The sequence below is a fragment of the Dama dama genome, chromosome 30 (assembly GCF_033118175.1).
Source record: "Dama dama isolate Ldn47 chromosome 30, ASM3311817v1, whole genome shotgun sequence".
In the NCBI taxonomy this organism is placed as follows: Eukaryota; Metazoa; Chordata; class Mammalia; order Artiodactyla; family Cervidae; genus Dama; species Dama dama.
In genome coordinates this window covers 39,656,122-39,677,316 of record NC_083710.1, presented here as the reverse complement: position 1 = coordinate 39,677,316, position 21,195 = coordinate 39,656,122, and the positions used below count along the sequence as shown (strand labels likewise).

Here is a 21,195-nt window from a genome sequence, read left to right as displayed (position 1 = left end):
ATCCACATGCTGCAACCAAGACCTGGTGCAGCTAAATAAATAAATACATGTATTTGTTAAAAGATTACTTTAAAGACATACTTGTAAAAATTGGGCTTCCCAAAAGTGTTTTGCTAGCTACTTCAAAAATAGTCCTTCTTCCTGAAATCATGGTTTTCTTTTTTTTTTTTTTTCTTAATTATGGATGAGAAGTCAAAGCCCAAGATGTCCAAAGTCACACAGCTAGATGCCACACAAGGAACCAAATGCTCATCCTCATTTATTACAGTCCTTTGGCTTGAAAGCTTGCCCAACTCTTATTTTTTTTCAAGTGTGTATCTTTTCAAAATAGTTACAATATTTCCTACTTTTTTTGCCTATATTTTATTCTTCTAATTCAGTCTAAGTATCACATTGGTTATTGGTTGAATAAATTAGTCTTTTACTACATTCAAGTCGTAACTGACTTTTAAATCAGTGTTATATAAATGTTCACCTGTAGCCCAGGTAATTTTCAAAACTGCCCACTAAGCTTAAAGGTTCTTAAAATCCATTACAAGGTGGAAGGGGGGTTTCTGAATAGAGGCTCTGTGTGCTGCAATGCCCGCTACCCGGCTCTGAGGCAGCGCAAATCCCGGCTAGCGCCTGCTCATTCCTGGTGGTCCGCCCCGGCCGAGTCCCACATGGAGATGGCAGACGACCTCGGAGACGAGTGGTGGGAGAACCAGCAGGCAGGAGCAGCCAGCAGCCCAGGGCATCAGATGGTGAAGGAGGAGGAGACACAGAAATCACGCAGCAGGAGACAGCTCCAGGTCCTGCCCTGTCCAAGAAAACCAAACCGCCTAAAGAATGTTTCTTGATACAATTGAAGGAAACAAGTGAAGATGCAGCCAAGACCAGGAAGAGGAAAAAGAAGAAAATTACTGATATTCTTGCAAAATCAGAGCCACAACCAGGGACACCTGAAGACCTACAGAAGCTGTAGCAGCAGTCACTCCGTGATTGAATTAGAAGAACTAACCCTACCAGACTCCTGCTTCCTCAAGGCCAATGATTTAACTCACAGTCTTTCATCATATCTAAAAGAAGTCTGCCCCAAATGGGTGAAACTTCGGAAAAACCACAGTGAGAAGAAATCAGTCCTGATGCTGATTATCTGTGGCTCTGCCATCCGAGCTCTGGAGTTCATTAGGTCAATGACTGCATTCAGAGGAGACAGCAAAGTTATGAAATTATTTGCAAAACACATAAAGGTCCAGGAGCGGGTAAAATTGCTGGAGAAACGTGTAGTACACCTGGGTGTAGGAACTCCAGGGAGGATTAAAGAACTCATTAAACAAGGTGGCCTTCATTTGAACCCCTTAGAGTTTCTGATTTTTGACTGGAACTGGAGCAATCAGAAGTTGAGAAGGATGATGAACATTCCCGAGATAAGAAAGGAGGTTTTTGAACTTCTGGAAATAGGAATCCTCAGTCTGTGCAAGACAGAATCTTTGAAGCTGGGCCTTTTCTAAATCTGGATCCTAATGAAAAGTCCTGTTTTCCTGCTGGGATTTGCTCTGGCCCATTGCAAGCACCTGGTAAATACCAGCTATTGTTTATTAAGTTGACTGGATCACCAGATGGATCACTAGGAATCTTAGGTGGGGATTCTTTTACAAAATGAATGTGTCCTTTGCCAAATCCCTTGTGTAATAAAGCATCACTGGCTTGTGTGTGGGAAAAAAAAAAAAAAAAAGGTGGGAGAGGGGAGGAACTGCCAGACAATGAAAAATATTGCATCTTCAAATTTTGCTGTAAAGAAAAGTCAGACTAAAAGCTCCCACAAGGGATTTTAGCCACAAATTACCCATTCTGATACAATCTTTTATGTCATCACTGGAGACAGGGGGGCACTGTAATATAATGGCTAATGGCCCATGCTTTGGAGTCAGGCAGCCTGGGATCAGAGGAGTTCTGTTCTCAGAAACTGTTCTCATCTGCAAAATGGGGATGATAATAACATACTTGGCCTTCCCAACTGTGGTTCCACGTCTGTGGAAAAACAGCGGGGAAAAAAATTACACAAATTTCCAAAGAGCAAAACTTGAATTTGTTGTGCACCAACAATTATTTACTTACATGGACAGGAGCCTGGCGGGCTACGGTCCATGAGGTCACAAAGAGTCAGACAACTGAGCAACTAACAGTAGGCCTGAACACTACAATTATAGAATTTACATAGTATTTACATGTACTAGCTATTATAAGTAATCTAGAGGTGATTTCAAGTATAGGGAGGATCTAAGTAGGTTACATGCAAACACTATACATTTTATATGAGGGACTTGAGAATTCAGGGATTCTGGTATCCGTGGGAGTCTTGGAACTAGTCCCCCATGCAAACCAGGACACAACTGTTGTCTGCTTCATGAAATTATCAAGAATGTTAGATCAAAAGACTATGTCTAGGGAGTTCCCTAGTGGTCCAGTGGTTGGTTAAGAATTTGCCTTCTAATGCAGGGGATGTGGGCTCAATCCCTGTCAGGAAACTAAGATCTCACATACATAGGCCCTTAGGGCCTTAACTAGAGAGAAGCCTGTGTGCCAAGGAAGAGCCCTGCATGCCACAGCTATGACTTGACACAGCTGTACTTAAGTAGTAAAAAATACATATATATATGTAAAAGTATGATATTTACCATGTGGTAAAAATTTAGGAAATTTTTTCACTTTTTAAAAACCACCATACTGAAGTATGACTGACATACAAAAAGCTATATATAATACATATAACTTGATGAGTCTAGAGAAGTCCTCACCCAAGAAGCCATCATCACATCTATACCATAAACGAATCCATCAAGGCACTTTCAATTTTAAGACTTCCAACTGTTGATGAACTCAGTTTGTCTGCCAAAGTCCAGCTCAATAGGTCATGTCAGATGGTTCTGCAAGATATAAAAACAATATGTAATTCTCAAGTCATTTGGTAAGAATACTCTTTTAATTGGGCATGAAAAATCTTCAGAGAGTTGAGGACTTTTCTTTGCTAACTATAATAGGAGTGACCGCTCTGTCCAGAAAGGACAGAATTTCAGGCCTGGCTGTGGGAGGCTTCCCATGCTGATGCTGCTGTCCAGGCTAGAACAGGTGACCCCAGCAGGAGATGGAGGGACCTGAGAGATGCAAGTACCCAGCCTCTAAGCAAAGGCAAGAAAAGCCACAGCCCACTTTACCTGTGGGAAGTAGAGTTCCTCACTCAGGTCCTTAGGCTCAGATTTCCGGAATGTTACCTCAGTAAGAAAATTTTTAACAACTACGTTGGATGCAGACAGACATCTTTAAAAAAAAGAAAATCTTGTCATTTTAATATGGATAGAACTAGTGCTGGTGGGTTGGGCTTGCAGCAAAAGGTCATGGAAACCTATGAGTCTAAACAATGAAGGGATTATCACATGCACTACATTCTAGAATGTCTGAGCAATAATGTGGAGTAGATAATAAAGAGAATTCTAGCCTGAATCTGCTGGGATCACAGCAGAGCAATACAATGATAGTTAAGACTTTACTGTAATTATTGTCTGATGGTTCTTGACGCATTCTATGGGTTTTTATGCTTCAGATCAACTTGCAGCATTCTATGGGTTTTAAATGTTTTATTACACATTTTTAAAGCAGCACATTTACCCTTCAGAAATAAGATTACTGATTCCAGGGAGGGGAGATCAAGATGGCAGAGTAGGAGGACACAAAGTTCGCCTACCCTTACAAACACATCAAAAATACATCTACATGTGGAGCAATCCTCACTGAAGACAAATTGGAGACAGACAGCCTTGTAAAACCAAGCCTGTAAGAAAGATCCACACAGAATCAAATAGGAAGGGAAGAGAAGTAATTGGCTCAGGACCTGAACCCTGGAAGGGGACACAAAAGAGGAGAAAGATGACACAGGCATGAAGACCTTTCCTGGGGAAGGGGCGGTTTTAGCCACTACTGGGCACCCTAGTCCTGGTGTCTGACAGTGGGAAGACATACCCCCTTAGGTGGCATGAAAACCAGTGGAACTAATAGGAAGGCTATAAGAACCCTAGACTCCACCTGTGAGGGACACGCACAAGCCTGCTTACTCCAGAAACAAGAGGAAGCAGACCGACGCTGCCTGGGTTCTGCTGGTTTCCTAGGACCACCCCAGCACACAGCCCAGCACACACCCACAGCTCCATGTTAGGGTAAATGTGCAGCACCTGAGGCGACTGCAAGACTGGGAGGCACAGAACAGGCTCAGACCCCTAAACGGGATAGGGGAGGCATCGGTGCACTTACTGAGGAGCACATCAGAGGCAATGCAGCTCTGACTGGTGCTGCAGCCCATGCCAGCCACCTGCTCTAATCCCACCTGCTCCAGCCCTGTGCTCTTGAGAGCAAAAGAAGGGTCCTGTGCCGGATCCTTGCAAGGGTGGGCAGACCACCCAAGTTAAGCCTCCCTCAGATCAGTTCCTACCTTCACCCTATTTATACAACTAGGTCGCCCCAGCTCCTGGAGCAGGGGCACCTGATGTTTGTTTTCACGTCCTCTTACTGCAGCACAAAATCTGACCTCATCAATTTCTATCGATAAGGAGTCCAAGGGCACTTCCCTGGTCATACAGTGGATAGGAATCCACTTGCCAATGCAGGGGACACCGGTTCCCTCTCTGGTCTAGGAAAATCCCACATGCCTTGAAGCAACTAAGCCCATGCTCCATAACCAGAGAAACCACCACAATGTGCACCCCAACAAAGAGTAGCCCCCATCACCACAACTACAGAAAATCCACGTGTGACGAAGACCCAGTGCAGCCAAAGATAAAAATAAACAAACATTTTTAGAGAGTCCAAGGACCCCAGTCTATAACATTTATACATCTGCTTGTTTGCTGTAAACCTTTGACTATCTTCTAGGATCTGGTAAGGTAGTTTCTGACAGGTTTTGTCAAGTTTTAAAAGATGTTTCAAAAATAAGAAACTGTTTTGGGACTTCCCTGGTGATCCAGTGATTAAGACTCCGAGGTTCCACTACAGGGGGATAAGTGTTTGATCCCTGGTTAGGGAACTAAGCTCCCACATGTTGCCCTACACAGTTCCCCAAAATTGTTTTGCGGTAGGGATGGACCTTGTACCATTTTTGCTGATGTTAGCTAAATTGATTCTCACACAATCTTGTAAGGTAGGGGCCCTGAACCTTTGGGATCTAATGCCTGATGATCTGAGGTGGAGATGATGTAATGATAATAGAAATAAAGTGAACAATAAATGTAATGTACTTGAATCATCCCACCCCTTCTGTGGAAAAACTATCTTCCATGAAACTGGTCCCTGGTGCCAAAAATGTTGGGGACTGCTGCTGTAAGGTAGCTTGTCCATAATCCCCTGGGAATTAAGTAGTAAAGTCAGGATTCAAATCCATATTCTTTCTACATCTTTTTTATTCCCATTTTATTCACTATTTGGAGAATTTTATCATTTCCCATTAGGTCTGGCTAGTCAAAGTTATGGTTTTTCCAGTAGTCATATATGGATGTGAGAGTTGGACTACAAAGAAAGCTGAGTGCCGAAGAATTGAAGCTTTTGAACTGTGGTGTTGGAGAAGACTCTTCAGAATCCCCTAAAGGAGATCCAACCAGTCCATCCTAAAAGAAATCAGTTCTGAATATTCACTGGAAGGACTGATGCTGAAGATGAAACTCCAATACTTTGGCCACCTGATGCGGAGATCTGACTCACTGGAAAAGACCCTGATGCTGGGAAAGATTGAAGGCAGGAGGAGAAGGGGACGACAGAGGATAGGATGGATGGATGGCATCACCAATGCCATGGATATGAGTTTGGGTAAACTCCGAGAGTTGCTGATGGACAGGGAAGCCTGGCGTGCTGCAGTCCATGGGGTCGCAGACTCGGACACGACTGAGAGACTGAACTGATCGCCCCTCTACTCAGTGAGTGGTCAGCTCCTCCTCTCTGGAATGGCACATTGTTGTCCTTATTTAGTCCATAAGTCCTGTCTGACTCTGTGCGACACACCCCCAGCCCCGCACACAAACACACCCTCCCCGCTGGACTGCAGCCCTCCAGGCTCCTCTGTCCATGGGATTCTCCAGGCAAGAATAACTGGAGTGGGTTGCCATGCCCTCCTCCTCCAGGGGTTCTTCCCGACCCAGGGATAGAACCCGGGTCCCCAGAATTGGTAGACCGATTCTTTACAGTCTGAGCTACCAAGGAAAACACCTATTTTTAATTACTCAGTAACACTACCAAGAACTACAAACTCTGAGAATCCTGCACTAAAATTAGCCTCATGTTTCCCCAATCTCAAATCCTCTCGAAATTGTTCCTTTCCCGCTCCGGAAAACTGCCCTCCTTCCTCAGGCAGCACCACCACCGCTTTCCCCAAACTCCGAAGTTTGGAGTTCTCCTCATATCCCAAATCCCGCCTGAAAGATGAGTCCTGACGCCGGAAGAGCCTCGCGCAGTCCTGTCGCCGTCCGCGGCCCTGCCAGTCCAGGGCGGTGCCGGAACCCCAGACCCGGGAGAGGGACGCGCCCGGAATCCGGAAGCGCCCGGACCCGGGAGTCCCGACCTGAAGCCCCGGGAGTTGGAAGCGGAGAACTCGGGGCTGCCAGCGCCCGAGCTGGCCGGAGCCTCAGGCAGGTGCGTGGACGCCGCTGCGGCCGACCGGTCGGGCCCGGCAGTCAGCTGAAGGTCCGGGGGAGAGGCCGGGAGGGGACCGCGCCGACTGTCTGGGGAAGGCTGGGCCCCGCGCCGCGGCGGCTACCGCCGCCAGCCAGCAGACGCCCCAGCTGCCCGTGCGCTCCTGCGGGGACGCGGGCGCGCGCCGGCCCAGGGGACACAGGGCAGGGCGGGCCGCCCGGGTGCCTCGGCTTGTCCCCAGCTCGGAAAAGTGAGCAGATGGAGATAGAATTTAGTTTTTTCATGTTTTTTGTTTGTTTGATTTTAATAGTTTTTTCTTGTTTCCAATGTGTGCTAAACAGGCTTTCTCCTGAAAGTTAGGTTCCAGAGAAAGAAACTTGCCTAATAGTGCATTTTTGGTGACTAATCAGGGAATGTAGCCCGACCTGGCGAGTGACAGGGAGCCCGGGACGGAAACAGGGAAGGTACCTGTGAGTCCAAAGTGGAAAGCCCGGAAATTAGTAGCTGACGCCTTGGGAAAGCGCACGGATGTGGGTGCAACAGACGGCTGCCCTGTGTGGAGCCGTGATGTGCTCTAGGGCGGACGCAGTGCCGCAACCTTTGCCATTGCAGGGGTTTTAACAGTCCCATTAGAGAGGTGCGGAATTAATGACATTTGAGCCCAGAAATGCAGGTAGTGTCAGAAGGGTTTTGGGGTTTTTTGTTTGTTTGTTTGTTTTAAATACTCCTAGGCTTAAATTCCGGCTTCCCTGGTGGCTCAGACAGGAAATAATCCGCCTGCAATGCAGGAGACCCAGGTTCAATCCCTGGGTCAGGAAGATTCCCCTGGAGGAGGGCGTGGCAACCCGCTACAGTATTCTTGCCTGGAGAATCCCCATGGACCGAGGAGCCTGGCGGGCTACAGTCCACGAGGCCACAAAAAGTCTGACAGGACTGAACGACTACGCACAGTACACAACAGGCTTTAATTCATGCTTGGAAGTTTATAGTTAGCAAGCGTTTGTTGAATGCCTACTGTGTGCCAAGAGATGTCTAGATTCCAAGGATATAAAGATGACCAAGGACCAGCTGTTCACATAGGCTTGCCATCCTGGAGACACTGATAATGTTAAAAATGCAGGCCATCCCATGATTACAGAGAGGTGTGTGACTAAAGCCACTGCTGTGGGCTCTTGAAGTGAAGGGAAAGTGTTAGTCCCTCAGTCCTGTCCAACTCTTTGCGACACCACGGGCTGTAGCCTGCCATGCTCCTCTGTCCGTGGAATTCTCCAGGCAAGAATACTGGAGACTGTTGCTATTCCCTTCTTCAGGGGATCTTCCCTACCCAGGGTTTGAACCCGGGTCTCCTGCATTGCAGGCAGATTGTTTACTATCAGAGCCACCAGGGAAGCCAGGGGAGGAAACGCCAGCTGTAAAGATGCCAGATTGGGTGGCAGTGAGCCTCTTGCTCCCAGATGCATCCATGATTTCTAAATAGAGACGGGATTTGTGAGGGGAGTCCTGGAGCTTCTTCGGACCTGAAGCTGAACTGGGCCTGATGGATGGAAGACACCCAGAGCTCACATACAACAGAGCAGTCTCCAATGAAGATGTGAGATTGACTTCATGTGGAGAAAGTTTGAGAAGAAGAGACGGGTGGTATGTGTCTGTCAGGAAGCTGCTCGCAGGAGAAGAGGCAGGTGTTTGAAGGAAACTCCAGACAGAACCTGCAGGAAGACAGGAGTCAAGGCCAGACTTGAAGTTTCACACAATTTAGTGTCAGTCTCTCTCCTGCCCATGCAGCCTCTGCTGGGCCAGAGGAGGCTCACTGCCACCCAATCTGGCATCTTTACAGCTGGCATTTCCCCCCCTGGCTTCCCTGGTGGCTCTGACAGTAAACAATGTGCCTGCAATGCAGGAGACCTGGGTTCAAATCCTGGGTAGGGAAGATCCCCTGAAGAAGGAAACGGCAACAGTCTCCGGTATTCTTGCCTGGAGAATTCCATGGACAGAGATTTATTAATATGTTTAAAATCTTTATATTCTGGTTTCACAACGTGAACGTACTTAATGCTACTGAGCTGTATGCTTAAAAATGATTATTGTTCAGTCGTTCAGTCAGACACGACTCTTTGCAACCCCGTGAACTGCTTCTCTGTCCTTCTCCATCTCCCAGAGTTTGCTCAAATTCACATTCATTGAGTCGGTGATGGCATCCAACCATCTCATCCTCTGTTGTCCCCTTCTCCTCCTGTCTTCAATCTTCCCCAGCATTTAGCGTCTTTTCCAATGAGTCTGCTCTTTGCATCAGGTGGCCAAAGTATTGGAGCGTCAGCTTCAGCACCAGTCCTTCCAATGAATATTCAGGGTTGATTTCCTTTAAAAATGATTCAAATGGTAAATTTTATGTTATGTATACTTGTTGTTGTTTAGTTGCTAGTTATGTCCAACTCTTTTGCAACCCCATGGACTGTAGCCAGCCAGGCTCCTCTGTCCGTGGAATTTTCCAGGCAAGAATACTGGAGTGGATTGCCATTTCCTTCTCCAGGGGATCTTCCTGACCCAGGAATCAAACCCACGTCTCATGCATTGCAGGTGGATTCTTTACTGCTCAGCCACCAGGAAAGCCCATGTATACTTTACCACACAGGGAAAAAGTATATACTAACATTTTCTTCAAAATGTATAATGAACAAGTTTAGATAACCAAATACCTGATGACAGGGTAGGAGTTAAATAACTTATGCACCACTACAAATTCTTTCAAACAACTTTTAGTGCCATAGGAAAATTCTCATGAAAAGTTAGAGAAACTGTCCATAAACTTAAATAAACAGTATGAATAAATAACATTTTATAAGAATACTGTACAAAATATTAATGATATGGGAAAAAATAATACGAAAAAGAAATATCTCAGTATCAACAATTGGGGTTATTTCTGGATGGAGGGATCACAGGTGCTTTTTCTTTAATACATGTGTACTGCATATACGTGTGCAGAGTTGGTGGTATAGTGGTGAGCGTAGCTGCCTTCCAAGCAGTTCACCCAGGTTTGATTCCCGGCCAACGCAGCGTTCCCAGTGTTGGAGACTGAGAGCAAGGTGGATGAACCTGAATAGCATAGTCTCGTATCTTTCACAGTGTCTGTCAGCATTCTTATCTATGCACAGTGCTAATTATGAATCTATCTGCATGTGAAAGACAGTCAACACCTGTGAAGTTTGGAGTTAGTAAACATTAATGCTGCAGAAAGGCAGAGTTAAATCCAGGCACTTCTGTTTAACTGGATCTTAGACCATGTAAGAAACAAGAAATGTGAAGCCCTAGTTTGTTGATGGTTGGGCAGACACCACTAGGTCCTGGGTGGGATACACCAGTGTGAGTGGTGGCAGTGGGAGGGTCCCGAGGAGAGGAACAGCTGTGTGAAGGCCCTGAGGGTTTGCCAACCTGAAGAAAAGCCACCTGGGCCAGGATGAAGCTGCGGGGAGGCCATGCCTTGAACCCTGACAGGAAAATTGAATTTCATTTGAAGCACAATTTTCAAAATAAAAAAAATGGTTATTCATGCTTCAGTGTGGCGAAGGGATGAGAGGCACAGAGGAGCGGAAGTAGGGAAACAGTCAGGTTTCACTGTGGGGGGTGGGGAGGGCTGTAGGGGTGGGAGAGAGCCTGGCTCCAGGAATGAGGGGAACAGTTGCCTATGGCAGGTGCCCATGACAGGTGGGGACCTTGACCTAGGACCACACCCTGGTGGGGACTGGCCAGGAGGAGATTGGGCATGACAGGGGCCCACGCTGAGACACAGTAAACCTTCTGTGCTAAACTGGGGGTCGTCGGCACACAGGTGCATTCTGGGTCTCCCATGGGCACTACAGCCCAGCAGAGAGCCTATGGGACTCCCATGGGACTCCAGCCAAGGGAACCCAGTGGTCAAGGGCAGGTGCAGTGGAGGAGGCCATCCTGAGAGGGACACCTGCTCACTGACCGTCTTCAACACAGTGGGACCCGCAGCCTTCCAGGAAGTGCCAGCTCACTGTGGACAAGCTGTCAGAGAAGACTCCAGGTTCAAAGCCTGACAAATAGTCTATTAAATCCAGTATCTCACTATTCATTAGTTTATTATTAAATACATACAAAAGTTATTTCAGTTCAAAATATGCTTATTTTTCTTAGAAGTATTTCTTTTTTTCTGTTATGTCTAAACATAACAGCATTTTTACTACTAATGCTTCAAAATTTTCCCCCAGACTGGTTTTACAGAAACTTGTGTAACTAATGAGTCTCTTTGAGTTGAGAGAAGAATTATATATAAATATTCAGGGCTTCACTGTCGCATAATCTTAATTTTTAATTTAGAAATAAATGCTTCTATGGTCTTAAAATGGGCTTCCCTCATAGCTCAGTTGGTAGAGAATCTGCCTGCAATGCAGGAGACCCTGGTTGATTCCTGGGTCAGGAAGATCCGCTGGAGAAGGGATAGGCTACCAACTCCAGTATTCTTGGGCTTCCCTTGTGGCTCAGCTGGTAAAGAATCCGCCTGCAATGCGGGAGACCTGGGTTCCATCCCTGGGTTGGGAAGATCCCCTGGAGAAGGGAAAGGCTACCCACTCCAGTATTCTGGCCTGGAGAATTCAATGGACTATACAGTCCATGGGGTCGCAAAGAGTTGGACATGACTGGGCGGCTTTCACTTTCATGGTCTTAAAACACACCTATTTATAACTGAAATCTGCTACATTTTCATTAAGATGAATATCATGAGTCTATGCAAAAGGATCTGGGGGTGTTACAGTATTTGCCACAAAAATTAGAAACCAACATACAGTTTACAAACTTGGATAATGTTCAGATTTTGTGATTATAACATGATTGCAATATCTTTTTAAAAAAAATAACGTTCAACTGCCCCACAGTTTTCCTGTAGAACAATCCTAAATTCACTGTCGATTGTATTCATTGAAAAGAGAATCCTTAAGAACTCTGACTTGAAACTTTTTTCCTACAGGATGACTGTGGGAATCTTCGCAAACTGTACCTTCTGCTTGAAAGTCAAGCACTTATCTCGTCAACAGAAGAGAAAACTACAAACTGATATTAAGGAAAATGGTGGAAATTTTTCCTTTTTATTAAATGCTCAGGTATTTTCAAATTTTATGAGAACTGTATGATAAACATTGTGCATTACCTGGGGGCAAGTCATGGTTAGAAGGGCAAGCAGAGGAAATCGGCAGCAGGAGAAAGCCAAAAAAGGCAGGAGAAGGTTTGCAGCTGTTTCCAGTTTTCACTGTTGTGGACAGTGGTGTGCTGGATGTTTTCCTGTCCCATCCTCATAAGTTTCTTTAGTTACTTCCTTAAGAGTAGAATGAGCGGTTCAAAGGTGTTCATTATTTATTTATTTTAATTTGTTGATTTGTAATTTTATCAATTTATTTTTGAGTAAATATGAAGTATCTACACATTGTAGAATATCTAAAAAGTAAAATAATAATAAGTTAACTTATTTCCCACCATGGTTCCCAATTCTGGAGCTGCTCTCTGCATAGACAGCACACACGAGGACACGAGTGCACACGAGCACACAGCTCTGTTTCAGCCCAGACGCAGAAAACACACATTCTGCACTTACTGCACTTCACAATTTGAGAGATCATTCTTCACTGTCACGTATCGAACTACTTCCTTTGTTATAGTACCTGGTGTGCACATTTCAGATGTTTATGTATATTGAAAACCAGTGTCCAAAAAGATTGACAAGTTTCTAAAATTAGAGACCATGTTGGCATTCTCTACCCAGAAAATGGACTGAGAATAGGCAGGAATTATTCATCCATCCACAGAGATGGTGAGATAGGTTAAGTTGTGTGATTCTGCCTAAACTGGTGCCAAATTGGGATATTTCATTTCTGACATTCACAGGCAAAGTATTAAATGGTAGAGAAGCACCCAGTACCTCCTGGCTGGAGTAGGACATGCCTCATAGAACAAGCAGGCTCCCTGTGGGCTGTGGTCCACGAAGGGGCAGGTGGAGTCGCCCCCCCCTCCCCCCCCCCCGCAGTGACCCAGAGGGAAGCACGGCCTAGGGGCAGGCACTGCATTTCAGGCCTGGGGTCTAACAACTGGACTTCAAGTTTTACTTTTTATGATGAGGTGGTTAGTTGGTTAATCAGTTATGGTACACCCATACCTATACTCTGTTGATTTTTTAAAACTTTTATGTAACTAGAGATTGTCATTCATAAGAGTTTTAGAAATCTGAGAAATATTAGTACCAATGGGGTGAAAAATAGGTACAAATAATTTATTTAATTTTTATTTTCACTGATGCATAATTACTTGTTTTTTCTCAGTGCACACATGTAATCTTAGATAATGCTGATGTTCTGAGCCAGTATCAACTGAAGTCTATTCAGAAGAACCATATTCTTATTGCAAACCCAGATTTTGTATGGGAATCTATCAAAGAAAGGAGACTGCTGGATACAGAGATTTATGGTGCCAGTGAGTCACTGGACATCACACCAGGTTCCAATGAAGAATGGAGCAGCTCTAGTAAGTATTTCATGTCAAGTGCCTAATGTATTGGGGCTTCCCAGGTGTTGATAGTGGTAAAGAACACACCTGGCAATGCAGAAGATGTGGGTTTGATCCCTGGGTCAGGAAGATCCCCTGGAGAAGGAAATGGCAACCCACTCCAGTATTCTTGCCTGGAAAATCCTATGGACAGAGAAGCCTGGTGGACTGTAGTCCATGGGGTCTCAAAAGTCATATACAACTTAGCAACTGAGCACACACACTTAATGTATTAGAGTTTCTACAGTAAACATTTTGGTTTATCAAAGATATTATTGACAAAAGATTGTCCAAATACTGTGAAACTAAGCAGGCTTCTTATCATCCCAGAAAAGGGTCAGCAAACTAGTGAAGGGCAAAAGATTTCTTCAGCAATAGAAATAGATTTTTCAGTATTCCGTCTGATACACTCAGATTCAAAATGACTACAAAAACACTGATAATCTCGGCAAGCTTGATGTGTAATTTTTTTTAATCTATTCAAAATTTTATTGTGGTCATACAAAGGCTACATTAGGTTAAATACAATATCCTATGAGGCAATCTTAACATTTATTAAACTGTTGTTCAAAGCATAAATTTACACGTTGTATATACATTGAACATATCTGCTGAAGTCAGCACTGGTCTTCCCTTGTCATTTGATACATCTTAGTGAAAGATGTTGATTTTATAAGACTTTTTAATGTGAATCCTTAATATGAAAACTTGTACTATTTGTATGTAAATTGTTTAATGGGGAACCCAGTGAGTAGGCTTCTGTCACTACCACGTCCTTCATTTTGTTGCATATTTAATTTTAAATGCATATAAGGTAGGGCAAAGTGTCAAGTTTAAATCTGAACACACTACCTAAATCTCCCAATTACCCGCAATGAATTATAGATGAAAGCTGGTTTGATCTGGTCCCAAACACCTAATACTAATGGTTTTTGTTTTCAAGAGAATTAACAGAATAAATTGTTCAGGTTGTTCCACACTGGAATGTAGACTAGACAGGCTTCACCTGATACTTCAGATCTTTCTAAAGAAAGTGCTGACACCTGTTGAAGCGTCAGTGGAGAAGCTGTCTTGGAGGCTTGGCTGAGTGGGTGAAGAAGCAGAGAAGAGCTTTCATCATTGTGTCCAAAGTGATTGCAGCGTCCTCCCCTCTCGCCAGTCACTGAATGACATCCTGTGATAAACGGCTGGCTCTGAAAAAGCATTCAAAGCAGATGGTTTGTGGAAAGAATCTGCTTCCATGCTATCAGAGAAAAGCCAGCCTCCCATATTCAAGAAGAGAGTTTTCCACAGGTGATCAAGCTCATCACAGGGTGGACCCAACGGGCTGCTTGTAAACTTCATCCTTGTATTTCTTGTGAATCTTCGGGATGGTATTTAAGTCCTTAGACAGTTTACTTGTAAATGAACCATAAACCCCATCATTCAGATAATACACAAAGTCTGGCTCATCACTTCTGGTATTTTCTATTCCAGAGAAAAATGTATCACTTCCAACAGCTTTCTTTTCAGTGATGTTAATAGCAAATGTAAAGGCAGAAGACACATAGTATCTTCTAGGTCCTGAAGTTGTCTTAACACTAGTTCCTTCTGGAAATTGGAACATCCAGCCCCGGGCTGGCAATTTATGAACCTCTTTCAGCTGAAGTTTAGTTCCTGTGACCCCCTCCCCTCCCCCATTCACAATGTCTAGCACGTTCATTGCAAGACTGAAGTCTGCAGTCACGTCACATACACTGGGCATCTGATAGAGCATGGGTGTTTACTTGAGAGTCTTGGCAGGCCCTTGAAACATGAAATTTGACACTGGTAATTTAGACCAAGTTCCTTAGCACATTCCAAAAAACCACCTGTTTTTCTTCAGGGTAGTGCCGCTGGTAGTGAGAGCTCAGAGAAGGGGAGATGGGGCATGGGTGGTCCACCCCCACAGCAGCACATGTCGGGCCTGCAGACTGGAGCTGCAGGGACGGTGCCAGCGCCCCCAGACCCAGGACAGGAGAAACAAGTGAGCCTCACAAAGTACAGTCTTGGCATTTGGGTGATGGCGGTACGATTCCTCCATAAGCAAAACATGAAGCAAACGTGTTAGGCCTCACTTATGCGCCTTGATCCCCTCCTAGCTGGAGCCTCCCCAGTTCCTTCGTTGAACACATGATGACACTCAGGAGCTCATTCAAATCCATGATGCATAAGAAACACATTCTTAGCCACGCTTACCATAATCTTCAGGGCAGGAACATGCCACCTGAAATTGCATACCTGTTACTGAGTGCTTCTTGCTTGCCCAATAAATAGAAGTACAAAAATTTGTTATCACCAACTTTTAATCTGTGTTCCTCTTTTCCTCTTGTATTGTCCTTAGATTACGAGTCTTTTATGTCTCCTGCATTGGCAGGCAGGTTCTTCACCACTAGTGCCACCTGGGAAGCCCATAGCTAATTTAAAGTGAAAGTGAAAGTCACTCAGTCATATCTGACTCTTTGCAACCCAAGAACTATACAGTCCATGGAATTCTCCAGGCCAGAATACTGGAGTGGGTAGCCATTCCCTTCTCCAGGGGATCTTCCCAAGCCAGGGATCAAACCCAGGTCTCCCACACTGCAGTCGGATTCTTTACCAGCTGAGCTATAAGGGAAGCCCATAGCTAATTTAAGGACACCTAAGAAAACATAACAGCATAGCAAGATTTATTGTTAACTAATTTTAATATATATTTGTGTAATAGACGTGATTTATTTGTTTTAATTCTAGAAATGGAAACGAATGATTCTTCATTCCTGGACAGTTCCACAGAGGAGAACACTGTTGAACTCACTAAGTAATCTATTTCTGATCTTTAAGACTTGACATAGTTTATGAAATATTATGTAAACCTCAGTATTAAAATGCTATTAGTACATCCATATTTTTATAGTATTTTAATTTATCTTGCTTATCTAACTCTTTATTAAGTTTTTAGTTATTCACTTACTGTAGTGATAATTATTTTTATCTTGTCAGTATTATATGAGACTAGATGTAATTGTTAGATTGATTTTAAAAAAGAAAAACCACTGGAGATGAGATTTGGGCAGTCTGCTCTTTCTGTTACCTTCCTGAACAGTGTTCTGAGTAAAGACCATTCATTAGTCTCTACCTGATACTTTAAAAGACCCTGATGCTGGGAAAGATTGAAGGCAGGAGAAGGGGACGACAGAGGATGAGATGGTTGGATGGCATCACCAACTCAATGGACATGAGTTTGAGCAGGCTCCAGGATTTGGTGATGGACGGGGAAGCCTGGCATGCCGCAGTCTATGGGGTCGCAGAGTTAGACATGACTGAGCAGCTAAACTGAACTGATATTTTAAATAAATAAATAGAGATAGAAATAACATAGCCTTCCCCAAATGAAGTATATGAGTCTAAAGTTCTATACGGCTTCTTAAAGTGTACGTACCTTCAGCTGCAGTGTCATTTAAATATCACAGTTGATCCCACTTTATTTGTTAGTCTTCATGTTATAAGAGAGAACAAATATCAAAAATAAAAGTACAGATTATGAGAAATATGACACCCTTAATTAATTAGTTAGCTTCTTAATTAGCTAATTTATTTTAAAGAGGACTTGACTGTAGTCTGGAGAGGTATGGGTCCCTCTGGAGTGACTGGCTTCCAAGGGCCAGAGCCCAGGGTGAACATAGTTACCCCTGCCCCCATCTCCATGACACATGTCATCCCCCACCTCTGCAGCAGACTCACAGCACTCAGAGCTCTAGAATTGTGTATGGGAGGGATCAATCCATTCTCTCCACAGGACCTTGTTGCGATCTTTAGAATATTTAAGGAGGTGTTAAGAACTTACAATGTATTTTGTATGGAATTAGGAGAGCTACAAGAAAAATTTTACGAAAAGTCTGTTTAGTCTAAAGCTTCCTTTTGATATTAAAATTGTATTATACCAATTTCAGGTTTCATGCAGAGGATGTTGAAATTCCTCATCTTCCTCAAGATTTTGAAGTTGCAAAATATAACATCTTAGAAAAAGTAAGAGTCTTAATTTCTAGTTGAGGGAACAAAGCTGTTTGAAGTCTTCTAATTATTTTTCCTGTTTGATAATTTTCCTATTTTTGAAAAATTGTGCATTTCCTGAATAAATACTCCTTAATATGTGAGTTGATTTTTAATAGTAAAAAAACTTCACATTTAAAATGTAATGTTTGATTTTAGTGTTTTTATTATGAAAGAAATGCATACTTATATATGCTTAAAATATAATAAAAATATAAACAGCACAAAAACTTAATATGACATTAAAAAATGAAGATACTCCTCTCTGTTAACAGTTTCTTGTATTTTAAAAGAGTAGATTTCACACCAAGTATTTACAGTATGTTGAATTTCCATTATTTTTCATTAAAAAAATAAAAAAACTTTTCCTCTGACATCGTATAAATGCAAAATAACAGTAGCATTTAAAATGATGCTCCATTTGTATTTTTAAGATATTTTAATAAAATGTAACTTGAAAATAACACTTCTTCTCTGATTAAGAAAATGTGAAAAGTGGGATTGTTTAAACCTATTCAGGTATATTTATAACAAAATTTCCAGGAGGAAATATAAAAAAATATTAATAGTGATTATATATCTGTAGTAGGACTCCAGATGATTTATATTTTCTATTTACTTTCTAAATTATTTCTGCAAATGATATTTGTATCAGGTTTATAATCAACATTTTTAAATGGAGTGTGTGGTTTGTTATTTAGTGAATGCAGCTTATAAAAGAGCAACATGTTTTCCAGGTTGTGACAGAGGGAGGTAAGGAGACAGCCGTGGTGGAGCTGCAGTGCCTCCAGGGCCCTGGGGACCGTGGCTTTCTGATATGCACACACTTCCTCCTGGCCACCGGCACGCAGGTAAGGGCTTCCTGGTGAAGCCTATGTTTTTATTGTCCACCTTGTTGATAGCAAATTTTGTAAAAACTAGTCAGTTGAATCAGCCGATCCATTAGCTTCTCTCTTTTTAGCTAGTACCATTTTGAAAAGTGGAGAGGTGCTCTTTTGGGGTATGGAGGTGAGGAGGGCAGGCTGGGAGCCAGGAGAACATTCCCTGGGATGCAGGTTCCTGCTCCTGCTTGAGTTACTGACAGAAACTTTCCTAATGTTTGTACCTCGGCACTGGATCCCTTCACTCACTTCATTAAACTCTGCTCTGTACCAGGGTGTTACCTCGAGGCCACTCCTAGTGTGAGGTGAAAAGACCACACACCCACCCTTGGAAATCAGGAGGGAAGGCACATCGTGGTCCCGCCCCTGCCATGACTCAGCTGCTACTGAAATATGTGTGAAGTGCCTGGGCTCAGGGACAGCAAGCGGGGCTGCCCCTGCCCACAACCTTCTCGAGGTCAATGTCAGGTCAAGGGCAGGGTTCTGACCTAAGACAGTTACAGAAAAGAAACAACCCAGAGCCTGCGCCTGTAAAGGCTTCAGCCCTGTCAGAGTCTTCAGTGAGACGCTAACTGACCGGAGGCTCACAGGCTCCCCTTTGAGTGACCACACAGTGGTTCTCTAAGGCTCAGGACACGCCCGCTTCACCCATTCCCCACAGGGGGGTCAGCTGTCGTCCAGGAAGGAGAACCACATCTCCTCAGGGCCCAGACTGCTGCTGATGCCCCCAGGTTCCTGATGGCCGGCAGGGAGAAAGTTACACAGTCCTGGGCCCAGGGCTCAGGCTGGCCATCTGTCGGCATTCACTGCTGACCTCCAGTCCTGGTGTAGGACTCCATTACCCAAGCAGTTCTGCCAAATATTACAGCTGGTATCCCACACCTATCAAGATTCCATGAGGGCTAAAAGATTAAACCAAGGTTAAGTATGTCCAAGAAGGAGAAAGATTTTGTTAGCCTTTTGCCCAGAAATGTAGACCGTGTTTTGTGGAGAATTTAGGTGAAAGTAATTGGGTGAAAGTAAGTAAAAATCAAGTTGAAAACCAGGTAGAATGTGTCGAGCTGCTTCTGCCTTCCCAGCCTCCCTCCGCCAGCCTGGCCCTCCTGTTCCTGTGTGAGTCTGTTCCCTCGACGGGCATAACCCACCCTGATGAGACAGACAGAGCTTCTCTGGCCCTTGTCCTTTGTTAATCCATTGTGGCAGAAATCTTCCCAAATTAGGTTAAATTTTACCTTTTTTGTGTTTTGTTTTTTTGTAAAAATTATTGATTTTATTAAATCTTGGCCCTTGTTCATTTTTTTTTTATACCTTCTTGAATGGAGTAATGTGGACGTGGTGTGTGTCCTGCGGCCAGTGGGGCAGGGTTATTGGCCCTGTGTGATCCAACCCCCATGCACAGCCCGCAGGGTCTCCACAGCCCTACTGGGCAAGCCCTCCATGTTCACTGAAGTTGGGACAAGGCAGGATTTGGGGAGGACAGACACCCCATCAGGACAGCGGGAATGACCACAGTGTTTGCCTCTGCCTTGGTCTGCGTGACCTGCCAGCACCCCTCCCTTTCTCCTTGGCTAGGGCAGTCCTTTCGTTTAGACTATGCCTGTCTCTAACGATGCCTCATCCCTGAGGTTTTTTTCTTTCCTCCCCTCGCCCGGTTTTTCTCATTTCTGGAAGGCTAGAAGCCAGACTTCAGAGTGGGGTAGGATGGTGTGTAAGGTCAGATTCTGGGCTCTGAACACATGTCCTGAGGCTCTTTCGTTAGTCCAGTACTTCTTTCCCACCTGCCGTGCCTCTCAAACTTTCCCCCCAACTTGCAGGTTTTAGGCTGTTTTGTCAAGAATTGAAAATGTTAAGTAATTCCTTGAAATAGCTAGTTTCTAAGCTCCTTTGCAGCAGGAAACTAGCTGAGGCACCTTATCTGTGATCCTGTTTCCCCTCACCCCACCCCCACCATGGTACCCAGTAGGTGTTCATTAAAGATTGATGTGCTAATAGGCTACCGTATGCTCATGTCCTGACACTGTGCTACGTGCTGTAACTTACAGACCAGGAGGCAGTCCTCTGTGAAGAAAACCTCTGCAGACGCAAGTGAATACTATGAGAATTATATTGAGGAGCTGAAGAAACAAGGCTTTCTACTGAAAGAACATTTTACACCTGAAGCAACCCAGTTAGCATCTGAAAAACTGCAAGCAGTAAGCTTGATTTCTACATATTCTTCTGTATTACTGATTAAATAGATTAAACAGAAATGTTTTCTTCATGACAAATAAAAAGCTGGCAGGAGATGAGAATAGGAGTTAAAAGAAGGGAAGAGGGGCCCACAGAGAGGCTCGAAGTCAAGTGGGGAGTGAGTCCCAGGATGAGCCACAGACCTCCCAGCTTCCCAGAGATTTCAGTGGGAGCCAGGACAGGAGTCAGGGTCCTCAACCTTTAATGCCACTTCATCTTTAATGTTACAGCAGGCCTAAAGAATTACAGGGTGAAGAAAAAGGCAGGAGGGAAAACAGCATGGGGGTAAAAGAGAAGAGGGTCGAAAGAGGAGGACAAGGAGCAGGGACGAGTTGGGAGGGGCCTGGGGTTAAGAGTCCCCCTCTCCTGGGATGACATGGGCTGTTTCCTCTCACACCTCTGCTTATCTCAGGTTTAAAGGAGCATACTCATGAACTCTTTGTGGGTGTTTCTCTGTTTCTCTGTGGTTGCAGTTGCTTTTGGAGGAGGTAATAAACTCGAGTGCCCTAAGCCCTGAGGTGAGTGGCTTGGTGGAGATGCTCTGGGCAGAAGCCTTCGGCCGCCTAGAGGACACGCTGCTGAGACCTGTGGGCATGATGAGCCTGAATGACGTGAGTGCTGTGTCCTGGAAGCAGGTTCTGCCAGGCAAGCCTGCCTCCTGCTTGTGGTTTAGAGGCCTGCGCCTCGTCTGAACAAGGCTCCCGCTGTGCAGCTGCTCCTCCTTCTCTCACTGGAGAGAGGGGCATGAGGGGTGCTGCTGGGAAGTGGGCTTCTGAGGAAGCTAGAGTCCCATCTGCAGCATCAGCCTTGGGAGCATCACGGGGCAGGTGCT

The 21,195-nt window shown here is 44.4% G+C and overlaps 1 protein-coding gene and 2 pseudogenes across 1 annotated transcript in view; 2 read left to right on the top strand and 1 right to left on the bottom strand.

Annotated features, from left to right (window-relative positions):
• On the top strand, positions 1 to 1,500 carry LOC133049730 (uncharacterized protein C3orf26 homolog; annotated as a pseudogene).
• A 5,038-nt stretch (positions 1,501 to 6,538) lies between these two features.
• The window catches only part of PARP4 (poly(ADP-ribose) polymerase family member 4), a 68,724-nt gene continuing 54,067 nt past the window's right edge, over positions 6,539 to 21,195 (top strand). The window contains exons 1-8 of the mRNA XM_061133433.1: positions 6,539 to 6,651; positions 11,639 to 11,771; positions 12,981 to 13,182; positions 15,955 to 16,021; positions 17,154 to 17,229; positions 17,991 to 18,104; positions 20,177 to 20,326; positions 20,837 to 20,974. Coding sequence (XP_060989416.1) covers positions 11,640 to 11,771; positions 12,981 to 13,182; positions 15,955 to 16,021; positions 17,154 to 17,229; positions 17,991 to 18,104; positions 20,177 to 20,326; positions 20,837 to 20,974 — 879 coding nt within the window. The 5' untranslated portion in view covers positions 6,539 to 6,651; position 11,639. The remainder of the gene's footprint in view (positions 6,652 to 11,638; positions 11,772 to 12,980; positions 13,183 to 15,954; positions 16,022 to 17,153; positions 17,230 to 17,990; positions 18,105 to 20,176; positions 20,327 to 20,836; positions 20,975 to 21,195) is intronic.
• LOC133049669 (antizyme inhibitor 1-like) lies at positions 13,223 to 15,460 on the bottom strand (annotated as a pseudogene).